Source organism: Haplochromis burtoni, unplaced genomic scaffold, assembly GCF_018398535.1.
Source record: "Haplochromis burtoni strain Fernald_Lab_line unplaced genomic scaffold, NCSU_Asbu1 Contig_711, whole genome shotgun sequence".
NCBI classification, from domain to species: Eukaryota; Metazoa; Chordata; class Actinopteri; order Cichliformes; family Cichlidae; genus Haplochromis; species Haplochromis burtoni.
The window spans coordinates 52,127-65,289 of record NW_024583072.1 but is presented as its reverse complement, the minus strand read 5'-3'; the positions used below and the strand labels follow the sequence as shown (position 1 = coordinate 65,289).

The 13,163-nt window shown below is 43.0% G+C and overlaps 2 protein-coding genes across 4 annotated transcripts in view; one reads left to right on the top strand and one right to left on the bottom strand.

Moving 5' to 3' along the window:
• The window catches only part of abcf1 (ATP-binding cassette, sub-family F (GCN20), member 1), a 17,421-nt gene extending 7,256 nt beyond the window's left edge, over positions 1-10,165 (top strand). For both annotated transcript variants that reach the window (XM_005950049.3, XM_005950050.3), the window contains 15 exons: positions 479-579; positions 2,948-3,033; positions 3,127-3,266; positions 3,682-3,830; positions 3,906-3,989; positions 4,481-4,605; positions 4,732-4,844; positions 5,142-5,316; positions 6,913-6,987; positions 7,345-7,415; positions 7,500-7,532; positions 8,764-8,932; positions 9,024-9,088; positions 9,171-9,243; positions 9,811-10,165. In XM_005950049.3, the coding sequence (XP_005950111.1) occupies positions 479-579; positions 2,948-3,033; positions 3,127-3,266; positions 3,682-3,830; positions 3,906-3,989; positions 4,481-4,605; positions 4,732-4,844; positions 5,142-5,316; positions 6,913-6,987; positions 7,345-7,415; positions 7,500-7,532; positions 8,764-8,932; positions 9,024-9,088; positions 9,171-9,243; positions 9,811-9,977 (1,626 nt within the window). In that variant the 3' untranslated portion in view covers positions 9,978-10,165. The remainder of the gene's footprint in view (positions 1-478; positions 580-2,947; positions 3,034-3,126; positions 3,267-3,681; positions 3,831-3,905; positions 3,990-4,480; positions 4,606-4,731; positions 4,845-5,141; positions 5,317-6,912; positions 6,988-7,344; positions 7,416-7,499; positions 7,533-8,763; positions 8,933-9,023; positions 9,089-9,170; positions 9,244-9,810) is intronic.
• mrps18b (mitochondrial ribosomal protein S18B) lies at positions 10,160-13,072 on the bottom strand. Of its 2 annotated transcripts, none has more exons than XM_005950048.3 (7): positions 12,826-13,072; positions 12,172-12,340; positions 11,992-12,089; positions 11,838-11,906; positions 11,248-11,314; positions 11,103-11,162; positions 10,160-10,477 (listed from the first exon to the last, which is right to left on the bottom strand). In XM_005950048.3, the coding sequence occupies exons 1-7, from the start codon at positions 12,904-12,906 to the stop codon at positions 10,281-10,283; spliced, it is 741 nt and encodes a 246-aa protein (XP_005950110.1). In that variant the 5' UTR covers positions 12,907-13,072; the 3' UTR covers positions 10,160-10,280. The 2 variants fall into 2 exon arrangements, with proteins under 2 accessions (XP_005950110.1, XP_005950109.1); XM_005950047.2 differs by lacking the exon at positions 12,826-13,072 and adding an exon at positions 12,652-12,805.
• Positions 13,073-13,163: the final 91 nt, after the last annotated feature.

Genomic DNA, 13,163 nt, shown 5'->3' with positions numbered 1-13,163 from the left:
GCAACAAACACACCAGAGCAACAAACACACCAGAGCAACAGACACACACCAGAGCAACACACACACACCAGAGCAACACACACACCAGAGCAACACACACACACCAGAGCAACACACACACACCAGAGCAACACACACACACCAGAGCAACACACACACACCAGAGCAACACACACACACTAGAGCAACAAACAAAACTTCAGAACTGACCCTGTTGGTACAGGTGGTCCTTTTAATCCCGGACAAAGTGATAAGGATGTGCTTAGGCTTTCCCAGTTCTGCAATTAGCCTCCTTGAAACCTTTCACTTCATATGCCCATATACTGAAAAGGGTAAAAATGAACTAGGTATAGGAATTGCTCATTTATTTTTGTTTTCCTCATTTTGTTTTTGTTTTTGTTACATTTCTGAATGACAGATTGTTGTCAGACTGTTCTTTCCGATCTCTGTCAGTGACTTTCTGCTCTGTGTGTTTTAGCTGGAGAGGTTCAGCATATCTGCTCATGGCAAGGAGCTCTTCGTCAATGCTGACCTTCTGATTGTGGCAGGAAGAAAATATGGTTTAGTTGGACCAAATGGGTAAATATCTTTTTGTCATCAGTACTTTAGCAGCACAGACACTTTTCAGTACCAGTTTCAAACTTGCTCTGTCATTTCATAACTGACTTTTGGGAATTTGACTATATTAATGTACAATATTTGGATGGAAGACAAGAAAATGGATGAAAATATATGAAGCCCCTCAAGTTGCACTGTTGCACAGAATATCTTTATTTTTTATTTTTTTCAGATCATTTTGAATCTTTTCATTTTCAGACGTTTTTCACATAGCTCTGCCCTGTGGGTGTGTTTCCAACCATGATGGTAACATTGATTACTTTAGCTGCACAGTGTACCAACAGTGTGGATTTTTCTATTGTCGTGGTGGGACATGGTCTGTTCATTTTTCAGATGCAGAGACTCTCTCACTCTTACAGTCAACAGGAAACGTGGTGTCTTGGCTGTATGACATTTTCACAATCATAATGAGAATACTGTGGTTACAGTCGCTCCAAGACAATAAGAACAGTAACAGACTAACTCAGTTAAATAATAAAATATATCACAAAGTTAAAAAATATATGAAGTAGCTCTGATATAAATATCCAGAATAGAACAGATTAAATATATATGATTGACATTTTCCTCTTTTAGTGCAGAAGCAGCTCTAACGAACAAAAACCGTTTGGCACGCTGCTCGTTTGGAATTTAAAAATTGTTGCGTGACTAATATGAGGTTTTGACAGAGGCTGACGTTTTCTGGATGATTAAAAAGCATCGTTTTAATCACACTTTGTCTTGTCCTGACATGTAAACCCTTTTTTATATATAACATGTAATTGTATGATAATGGACTGCACCACAGTGGCCAATACATTTAATTACCGTAGATTTCTTTTTAAAAATGCTATATTGAAGTTTGGAGGATGTGGTGTAAAGCAGCTACCGTCACAATGGTCACTTTGTTCTCTGCCGCATCCTCGTCTTACACTCACTTATATTTATAACCGCCGTTAAGCCGCTGCAGTACGATAGGTGTCACCACTCAGACAATACCACCACATAAGCGCTGATGTAGAAAGAAAGAAGTGGAAACTTTAACCCAAGACTTTGAGTGGGTTTGTTCCACAAACACTCAAGTTTTTAAACTGTTCCAACGTCGTCCGCTGTATATCTGCATGTCTCTGAGCTTCAATGTGGGAAAACCATTAAAATGGAGGGGCACAAAATCGAGAGGGGCCCAATCGGCCAAAGTGCCACACAGTGTCGACACATGAGGGGGCGTTGGCTGAGCACTTCACAAATCAACACCAACTCACTGCCTGTGATCAGGTACCCTGCTGGGATAATGAGCTGGCTAAAGGAGGAGATAAAAGCCACTGACATCAAGACAAGTTTCACCCCAAGTCCAGTACCCTGATTCTGTACGCAGAGCAGAAGCAAGGAGGCCGGGGACTGGTGAGCATCAGCACCATCCAGGATGAGACGACAAACATCCACGAATACATCAGGAAGATGGCCCCAACCGACCGCGTGCTCAGTGAATACCTCAGGCAGCAGAAACCCAAGAAAGAGGAGGAACCATCATGGAAGGTATGTACCACCAGCAGACAGAGGAGGTGACTGACATCCAGAAATCCTACCAGGGGCTGGACAAAGCTGGACTGAAAGACAGCACAGAGGCAGTAATCGTGGTAACACAGGAACAAGCTCTGATCTGAAGATCCATTGAGGCTGGGGTCAGACCCCAGGTGCAGGCTGTGTAAAGATGCCCCAGAGACAATCCAGCACATAACAGCAGGGTGCAAGATGCTAGCAGGAAGGGCATACATGGAACGCCATAACCAAGTGGCCGGCATAGTGTACAGGAACATCTGTGCCAAATACGGCCTGGAAGTCCCAAAGTCAAAATGGGAGACGCCCCCAAGGGTGGTGGAGAATGACCGAGCTAAGATCCTGTGGGACTTCCAGATACAGACGGACAAAATGGTGGTGGCTAACCAACCGGACATAGTGGTGGTAGACAAGCGGAAGAAGACGGCCGTAGTGATCGATGTAGCGGTTCCGAATGACAGCAATATCAGGAAGAAGGAACACGAGAAGCAGATCCCGGGAACAACATTGGAGATCTCTGTCCAGAAGAGCGCAGTCCTGGGAACAGCTAAGATACTGCGCAGGACCCTCAAGCTCCCAGGCCTCTGGTAGAGGACCCGAGCTTGAAGGATAAACCGCCCGCAGGGGCGAGAGGAATGTTTTTAATATACATGTGTGCTTCAATGTTTGGTTTTTCGTTTATAGCACTACTTGGTTTCTTCAGCATGGGCTCAAACACCAGGACGTATGTAAATCACATCAGGCACTTTGAATCAGAAATAATCTGATTTCTCGTGTTCATTTTTTCTTTCAGAAAAGGAAAGACCACTCTACTGAAGCATATAGCTAATAGAGCTCTCAGTATTCCTCCTAACATTGATGTGCTGCTGTGTGAACAGGGTAGGCGATAAGTCCCTCTTGTGCTCTGTCGTTTTTCTGCTGTGTGCCCTTTGTTATCACCCATTGACTCTGTGGAATGCTTCTGTTTGTTAGAGGTGGTCGCTGATGACACACCAGCAGTTCAGGCGGTGCTGAAGGCGGACACTCGCCGCCTGAAGCTTCTGGAAGAGGAGAAACGGCTCCAGGCTCGTCTGGAAAAGGGAGAGGATAGTGTAGCTGAGAGGCTGGATAAGGTTGGTGTCCATGTGCACTACCAGACCTGATACAGTATACAGCTTATGAACATAGTCCTGCTGCCATATTTTACAAATTAATAAAGGCTTCCTAATTTATGGTGGCCATAAGTTAACCTTCAACTTTAAATGCATTAGCAGTAAGTTATACAGCAGTGTGAGCAGAGACACCCTCGGGCATGCCACGTAAAGTGTATTTCAGTACTCTCATCGCTGAGCCAGAGGCTCCGTTTCAGCATTAGGTAGAGATGTAACGTTTGAAAAACCATCCAGCAGTAAAATAATTCCTCACAATGTTCTGGCAGACGGTGCTTCCCTTGTCGACAGCCTTCCCATTAATAATGGACCCACATTAAGAGTCCTTTGGTGATCTTTGCTGGCCTGTATGCTGATTATCTGACTTTTCTCTCCACAGGTCTATGAAGAGTTGAGGGCAATAGGAGCTGCAGCAGCTGAGGCCAAGGCGAGAAGGATATTGGCTGGTCTGTCATTCACTCCTGAGATGCAGAACAGACCCACCAAGAGGTTTTCTGGAGGGTGGAGAATGAGAGTGTCCCTGGCCAGGTACGCTGCAGCAAACATCCTCAGTGGAACTGGTATAGCATCAACCTGTCTCAACCTTAACGTCTGTGCCCACAGAGCCCTGTTCATGGAGCCCACTTTACTGATGTTGGATGAACCCACCAACCACTTGGATCTGAATGCTGTTATCTGGCTTAACAAGTACGAGTCATCTTTCTAACCAATAACAGCTCATTTAAATTTCTAACAGGTTCTCATGAAACATGTTAGCCTACTTCTCACAGTGAGAGAGACTCAAGTCTCTAATTATGGTGCAGTTCCATACACTTTCCAACTGGTATTGTTGGGACCAGTGGTGCTGGAACTTCCTGTTCTTCTGTCCTTCCCTCTTTTGTTACTCTTTTCTGTCTCTGATTTCAGCAAATTAAATGACATTTAACCATTATTATTATGATAATTTTGGACAAGTAGGTCTTATCTTAATTATTTCTTAACTCGTTTAAATTTGGTTCGTGTGAAAAATGAATGAAACAACATTGCCATGATTTGTTGTTAATTTATTGAAATTGCTGTACAGAAGAAAACGTCACATTTCTTTCCTACAGTCTACAGCTTCCATCAGCTATGAAAGTAGCTTCAGTCTTAGTAATGTGACTCATTTGTTGTTATTGACTGTTCTTTCCCACCTGCAGCTACCTTCAAGGCTGGAAGAAGACTCTCCTCATAGTTTCCCATGACCAGAGTTTCCTTGACGATGTGTGTACAGATATCGTCCACTTAGACAACCAGAAACTTTACTATTACAGAGGGAACTATTGTAAGTGACAACGTGTCATCGCTAGTCACTAATTACTTGCAGAGAGAGAGAAGTTTGTGCGAAACTATGTGATTTAGTTAAAGACATTAGGACAGCTTTACCTCAGTTCTTCCTCATTTTTTTAAGTGACCTTCAAGAAGATGTACGTGCAGAAGCAGAAAGAACTGCAGAAACAGTACGACAAACAGGAGAAGAAACTCAAGGAGCTGAAGGCTGGTGGCAAGTCTACCAAACAGGCTGTGAGTATGGCTTTCTCTTCACTCAAGTACACCTGAGCACCAAATCAACTAGTTACAAAAATACTGTCTTATCAACCAGGAGAAGAAGGATTTAAAATGTAAACAAAATCCAACCGTTTAGGCTGTCAGGGGAACCCGTCTATGATCAGCTGATCATTCTGTTGCAGTTAATGCTGCTGCAATATGCCTGCAAGGTCTAGACTCAGCAAAATATTTCTTAATTTCCAGGTGACACTTTTATCCGTCTGTTGTAAGGCTAATGTCCCTGCTGACATCACTTACGTTGTTCCATTTCAGGAGAAACAGACTAAGGACGCCCTGACCAGAAAGCAGCTAAAAGGCAAGAAGAAGGGAGGTCAGGAGGAGGAGAGCCATGAGGCCACAGAGCTGCTGAAAAGACCCAAAGAGTACACCGTAAAGTTCACCTTCCCCAACCCACCTCCTCTCTCACCACCCATACTGGGACTGCATAGTAAGAACATGTGCACATGCTCCGAGCGTTCAGTCTACTCTCTCTGATTCCCAGCTGTACAGGAAATGTTTCAGGACAAGCGACATGTGAATATCTCAAATATGAAACCGAGCTTGCTGTGCTCGGGGCACCCACAAACCAAATTTCTTTTCTATTTTCTTTTTAAAGCCATTAAGTAAGAACAAAAAGAGAGTTCGTAGTCCGAGCTGTGTCCCAGATGTCACACCGTAGATGGACATCATTTATTTGAGTCATTTCTTTATCAGCATTTATTAAAAAACAAGGTTGTTTTTGTGCATAACAAAAAGCTCACACTTGTGCAGTCAAAATGTAAACTAACAGACGATGAGCACAATAACAAAGACAGATTTCACAGCTGCTCTGTTCCCAACTTCTACTGCGTGACCGACAGCCTGGAGTTTGAAGTCTGCTTCGTAACCACGTCTCTGAACAGGTGCCATTTATGGCCCTTATACACACACAATACGGTAATATTACGTTGAAGCACAGTACGTATCACTCCGCGAGGCTCCGGACTACGGTAGCCGTAATGCTCCAACAATCCATCATCGGCTTCGTAGTTTAGTCGAACTAAAATATTTTTGAGCGCCGTGTAGCACAGAAAATTGGTTTGCAGTCGGTAAGCACAACCAGAACTCATACATAAGGCGCACTGTGGATTTTTGAGAAAATGAAAGGATTTTAGTGTAAGCATATAGTCCGAAAATACGGTATACAAGTTTTGTAAGGTGGTTTGTTTCGGGGCAGGAGGCTGGGATTCAGCACACAGTTTCACACACTCTTCATTTGCACTTTATGGCGCTGTTGTAAAGGGTGCAAATACTGGTAGTGCTCCAACCTTTAGTCGGGACACTTTCCCAACATTCTCTACAGAATACATTATTCTGCTGCTCGTCTGACACGCCAAATAAGAGTAATAATAATTATGACCAGCTCCTCTTTGATAGCTGCCGTGCCCATCTTGTGCTGCCTGCAGGTGAAGCGATGGGGGAGGAGGGGGAGTTGTGTTCAGTGAAGGCGAGGCAGAGTAACGCTGTGTAGAGGCAAAAGTGGACGAAAGAGAGGCAAACCTGCGGCTCCACAAGTATAATTATAACGTAACATAGACTATATCGATATAAAGGATATTGTCACATCTTATATCTCGTATAAAAATATATCGATATATTTTAAAACTCGATATATTGCCCAGCCCTGCTGGCACACTTCATTCATATTCACATCTCCCCCCCCTCCCCCCCTACTGAGCATGTGCTTCTTTCATTTTTTAATTCAAACTTAAACAATACACTTCATCTACTTACTTCTCCAGTGTAGTGAGTGGATGGAAACACTGTGTTACTCTTTCCTGTGACAGGTCACCTCCTGTGATCCTGGTTCTGTCCGTGGGTCCTAACAGTGTATAAATATCAACATAAAGCAGTTAACAAGTGGAGTCTGTGTGTGTTCAGTAAATACTTTAAATGATGCCATCTTTAGGACAGAAAAGCCATAATGTAGAAGATTTCCTGTGGCTTGTTTAATAATGTAACAGTCATTTCATCTTGTTGATGAAAACATTTGTGCCACCTGCAGGTGTGGACTTTGGCTATGAGGGTCAGAAGCTGCTGTTCAGAAATGTGGACTTTGGTATTGACATGGAATCGAGGAGTAAGTATTCGGCTTCATAAGAACACTTTCAGTAAGTAATCGGGTACTTTTTAGCCTCTCATCTACACGTAAATGTCATTTTAGGTAACGGAAAACAACGCTTTTGAAAAGCTCCTTCCAGGGTAACGACTTTGACATCGAAGACGTTGAGATTTTGTCTTGCGTCTTTCTGTTTTATCCAGATTGTATTCCATGTTATTGCTTGTAGGCTTGCGAGACACATTTCTATACAGGAAGGATTACATCATCACCTGGTACCCAGCATCTTCTAAACTAAATGTGGAGGCGCTGCTCACTGTGTTGTTGTGAATGAGATGCTGTAATGTATCACGTTTTATTCCTCTCTTCCTGCTGTAGTTTGTATAGTTGGACCCAACGGTGTTGGAAAGAGTACCCTGCTGTTACTGCTTACTGGCAAATTAAATCCTGTAAGGCTGGAGACGTAAAGCTGTAATATTCAAATTTACAAAAACTTACAATCTGCTGACTTAACAGGATGTTTCACTTTTCAGACTAAAGGTGAGATGAGGAAGAATCATCGGCTGGTGAGTAACTTCCTACTGATGCTTTAAGGGTTTTACTTTTAACAGTTGCAACCATTTTGATGCATAGTTCCCCACGTTCAGCAGCTCAGATGTAACTGGACGATCTCTCCCGTACTCTGGCTGTTAGCCGTCTTACTCTGCTGTCTTCCTGACCTGCACACAGGCACAGCAGATGGCTGCCCCTCCCTGAGCCTGGTCCTGGAGTTTTCCCTCCCTCTATTGATGCTTACAGAGGGGTTTCTCTCTAATATTGTAGGGTTTTTAGCCTAATATTTAAAAGTCGATGTACAAACAGTTTATTGAGATCTTTCTTCTACAAGTGTCTTTGGATGTTGGCTGTCTTTTGTTCTATTCGCTGTGAAGGTGATCCCACATGGTTTAGCTCAGGGCTCTGTTGGTCCTTAACTGATCATGTTCCACTGTCTGGCTTCGCTTCACTGCACTGACACATTATATTTGGGATCATTGTCGTGCTAAAAACTGAAGCAGTGGCCAATTAGACCCTTTCTGGTTTTACATATCGATGGTCAACCCACTTATGTGTTCTGTAGGTTTTGACACAGCCTGAAATTATGACCGAGCCGCCACCATGTTTTACAAAGGACTCTAGACATTCACTATTTACCTCTCTGCTGACTCCGTCCATCTGTGTCGATGATGATTTGAATCGAAAATTGGATTCATCACTATATAAGATCAGCTCCCACTGATTTTCAGTTCAGTTTTGGTGGGATTTGTCATACCTTGGTCTTCCTCTGTGGTTGAGAACTCGTCCTTACGAATGGCTTTGTGACAGCTACATTTTCTAATGAGGGTCTTGTTTTATCCTCCATTTGTCAGATTTCCTCCATTTCTGCACAGAGTGTGAAAAAGCAGCCAACATAAAAAAAAAAAAAGCTTTTCAAAAAGACAAAAAATGGAGGTGTGGCTGAAGACTTTTGCACGATAGTGCTTTTAGTAGCTTTTCACTGGAATTCAGATCAGCTTTGTGGTACAGTGCCATCTGTGAGACACCAGACAATCAGACTAATGAGGCTGGAAAACATGAAAGAGGCTGGAAGGTTGAGAAAAACTGTTCGCACAGATGAAACCAAGGTTAACTTTGCTGCTCTCAGTTTGTAGACCACAAAACTTGCCTTCTGTTTTACTAGGAAACACTGAAGCTACAGCCGATGTGGAAATCTGAAATACTGTTTTCACCAGCTAACATGTAGGTTTTTTCTGTGTGCAGAAAGTGGGCTTCTTTAACCAGCAGTATGCAGATCAGCTTAACATGGAGGAAACGGCCACAGAGTACTTGATGAGGAACTTCAATCTTCCCTACCAGGATGGCAGGAAGTGCCTGGGACGTTTTGGCCTCGAGAGCCACGCCCACACCATTCAGATCTCCAAACTCTCTGGTATAAACATAAACTGGTGAACGAGAATGTTTATTGTACTATCTTGTGAAGGAAATATTTTCTAACAGTGTCTGGATTTTGTCTTCATCAGGTGGTCAGAAAGCCAGAGTAGTGTTTGCTGAACTGGCCTGTCGTCAGCCTGACGTACTGATCTTGGTAAGCACTCTTCGGTCTTTTGCTCTTCCTCGTGATGAACACTTTCTACTGTCTTGTTGATTAATCGCTTCTCGTCTCACAGGACGAACCTACCAACAATTTGGACATTGAGTCAATCGATGCTTTATCAGAGGCCATCAATGAATACAAAGGAGGTGAGACTGGCTGCTTGGTCAGTTCAGTAGGGATGACTATTCTAACTGCTTAAGTGCTCACATAATTCACACATCTATTTCAAACGATTGAAGTAATGTGCTAGATGGAAAGCACTGCTGTGGAACAATTAAGAAATTCTTTATTTATCCCATATTTGGGAAATATTTTTATTTTAAATACTTTTAAATGACTCCATCCCTCTGTTTACTCCTGGCTTGGGCAGAACCTTTCGAAATGATATGGCTGTGCCTGCCTTTATTAGGACGGCCTCCTAGCAGACGCACCCGTCACTCACAGTTATGTGCCCACACTGTCACCGTGTGGACGTTCAGAATAATTATATACATGGAAGAGTAATTGCAACTGTTTCTTCACCAGCACCAAAGTCGTAAATGAAAAAGTAGGGACTTCTGCAGCATCGTGGAGTAGGCAGCTAGGGGTACATGTAGACGCGCTGTTAAAATATAATATTTGTACTCAAAAGAATGAGTGAGCTTTGGTTTTATCAATAAATCTTTAGACTCCAGTGTGTATCGGAGCATTAACATCTTGACTTTCTCGTCCAGCTGTGATTATCGTGAGTCACGATGCACGGCTCATCACAGAGACACAGTGCCAGCTCTGGGTGGTGGAGGACTGTACCATCAACCAGATTGATGGAGACTTTGATGACTACAAGCGGGAGGTGCTGGAAGCCTTGGGAGAGACTGTGGTCAGCAAGGCCAATCCCTGATCAGAGCTGATGCCAGGGCACACACCTGCTGAGCCCTCCAGTGTGTGTGAGCACACGTAATATGGATCTTCCTCTGGACTGTAACATCTTTATGGGGTTGAAGTTGCACAGATACTGGATTATAAATATGTAGGTGATAAAATGTCTTGAATTATAATCTGCTTAAATAAAACAGGAAGTGATTCAATTTTTCATTGTGGTTTATTGTACAGCTTTGTGCACCTGTAGAACAAACATCACAGGGGCTGAAAACAAACTCATTTTTGCAATAGGTTCTTTGTGACAGCATGATCAGCGCCTCGCTCACTTTAAGTAAGCTTTATATGTCTTTTTGACTTTAGCCACTTCATTCTCATCAGGAAGTATTTCCCCATACCATTTATACCAGTTGTCACCTAAAGTTAAGGATGAGGGTGGTGGTGTGGAGCCCACAGCATCATGGGAATTGGAGTAGTCCTCCCCTGAAAATTCCACATATGGAATCTGAAAAGGAAGCAAGCCTAGAAGAGAAGAGTGTTGTTTTAAAATGATGTCTTTGTTCTCTCATCAGTAGCTGTAACTTAAATGGTAAATGGTCTGTGTTTGTAAAGCGCTTTACACTATACACAATCATCCACACACTGGTGATGGCAGCTACATTGTTGCCACAGCCACCCTGGGGCGCACTGACAGACACTGGTGCAACGGGCCCTCTGACCACCACCAGTAGGCAACGGGTGAAGTGTCTTGCCCAAGGACACAACGACCGAGACTGTCGGAGCCGGGGCTCGAACCGGCAACCTTCCGATTACAAGACGAACTCCCAACTCTTGAGCCACGATCGCCCGCTTGACACGACTTACCACTCGTGTCATTTCATTTTATTTCTAACAGCAAATAAAACTACATTTGAGGTCATAGTTCTTAACTTGTAGCCTGAAACTATACTTTAAGACTGAGCCAGTTACCTAGCATGTAGCTAAGCTGGAAGTTAGACAAATTAAATGGGTTGCACAGAAGATGGTAGTTGTTGCACTAGAAAAGATTAGTGCAAGAAGGTGTGCTTATTTAAAAAGGTGCTATAAATGCACTATAAAGTGCTCTGGCGGAGATGAGTGGCAGCTAAGGCAATCACGATTCACCTACCGTGATCTTGTGCTGTGTCAACTGCCTCATTTAGCTTCTTCTGCTGTTTCATACACACACCTGAAGGCGGCAGAACCATCAGAACATGAGTGGAACATCCTGCTGCATTAATACACTTCCTAACATTGGTGGTATTAGAACTTACCAGTTCGAGTGGAATCCAACACCATTCCAGTGTGGGGACTAATGAATTGCTGCAACAACTTGACATTCTGCAAGAAAAATAAATTGCAGCTTACCAACAAATGATAGACTTTTTACACAGGAAGAGCTGGAGAGGACCATAGCAGAGTAACAGTGCAGCCACAGGACCAGTATCTACTCCTTTGTATGAGGAGGACCACTGCCCTACAAAATGACCTCCAGCAGGCTGCTGCTGTGCAGGGTTATGACCAAACTGTCATAAAGACGCTCTGATCATTCATTACTGACAGAAGTAGCTGACAAGATGTTCTCATTCTGCTTTGTTCTTTTCATTAGTGTCAAAAAAATGAAAGTTCTGATCTGCAGACAAATCAGACATGCGATTTTTTGCCAACCACGTGATGTATAAGAAAACTACAGCTGATATTGGCCTGTCGCTGAGACGCGCCAAGATAAAAACTTCACATCATAAGAACAATATTATTTATTTAAAAAAATTAAATCTGGCCCAAAAGCTCCGGCTCAATACAGAAAACGTCAATATTCTCCAAGTCCTTAGTTGGTGTGTGTGAGACCAACATAGTAACCCACCTGATGGTGAATGATGATGTTTGGATCACGACAAATTGGGCAGGGGTTTCCACATATCTTGTCACCTCTCTAGAGACAGAAGTGCCCTGGTTATTTTGACAATCTTAACATAAGTGATCTGTGGTTAAAAAACAACAAACAACTGAAATATTACAATGCAAGTCTTGCGAGTCTTCTGAGGGGGGATGCCTCCTTTGTGGTTCCTCCTGTAGTCAGCCCACACTGGACTGCTTCCATACCTTTCAATATACTCTGTCAGGGTAAGGAAAAGCAATGAGATCACAAAATGTGGACAGAAGGCAACACGTCTGTCGAGGTACCTACGGACACTTACCTTCACTCTCCAGGTAATCCCAGGGCCTGTCCTTGTAGCGGGCTAAAGCCTCAGTAGCCTGAGCAACAGCCTCGTCCTGAAGCGATGCTGCTTTGCAGTACGAGTGTCTGGGATGTATAAATGGAGACAAAGAAAGACATGTCCTTGCAGGTAGCCTCTGTAGACGGGACTGAAAGCACAAGAAAATGACCTCATCACACCATAAAACATCGAAACGTCCTTTTCATAAATGTAGCCTAAAGCCATTTGAGAACTTTGAAAAACTGTTTAGAGTCTAATTCTAAATAACTTGTATATCAACCCCAGTTCAATCAAATGAAGTGTCACTAAGCTGTAAACCCCTCCACCCCCACCCCCAGGCAGGAGCAGCGTGATATAGATCTATACTGGAGAACACACCAACTAAAGACCAGCTAAACCACCATCGTGATGAAAAACATATCAATTAGTGTTTTCATTTAATTATTATGCCTCACTTACAAACAGATATCTGATATCCGTAGGACCAATGTCTATGTGGTAGAGAAACCACAGCACTAACAAAAGCGGTACAACACAACAAGGCAGCATCCAGCGTTTTCCCCGCACTTAATATTCGACCATACATGTAATGTGTTAGTCAGCACGTCACATCGTTTTAATGAAATATAATACCTGATACTGACGAACTGAATACGAAATTAAAGGCGACACACGACATAAAAACGTCGCGATGTACTTCATGGAGGTAGCCATTTTCAGATCCTACCCGGGTTAGAGGTAAAAGGTGAAAGGTTAAGTTGCTTCTCAAGTATATAATCTAAATCTAAATCATTTCGGTAATAAATCAATCTTAGTTGATGCAAAACTCAATCCTGCCATTTTCATTTCAATTAGTTGAATAAAGACGATTATTTTAAAAATGAGGCGTTCCCGTTAGCACAAACATGTGACATTATAGCACGTGACAAACAAAAAGACTAGTCGCCATTTTGAAGGAATATTGTTTACTA

Bases quoted from the DNA above. Each gene is read 5' to 3' on its own strand.
- mrps18b (XM_005950047.2), bottom strand. From the start codon at position 12,741: ATGCTGCCTTGTTGTGTTGTACCGCTTTTGTTAGTGCTGTGGTTTCTC. The intron at 12,341-12,651 runs GTAAGTGAGGCA...TTGTGCTTTCAG, and splicing joins CGGATATCAGATATCTGTTT to TCCCGTCTACAGAGGCTACC. The intron at 11,163-11,247 runs GTAAGTTCTAAT...TGCCGCCTTCAG, and splicing joins GTTGGATTCCACTCGAACTG to GTGTGTGTATGAAACAGCAG.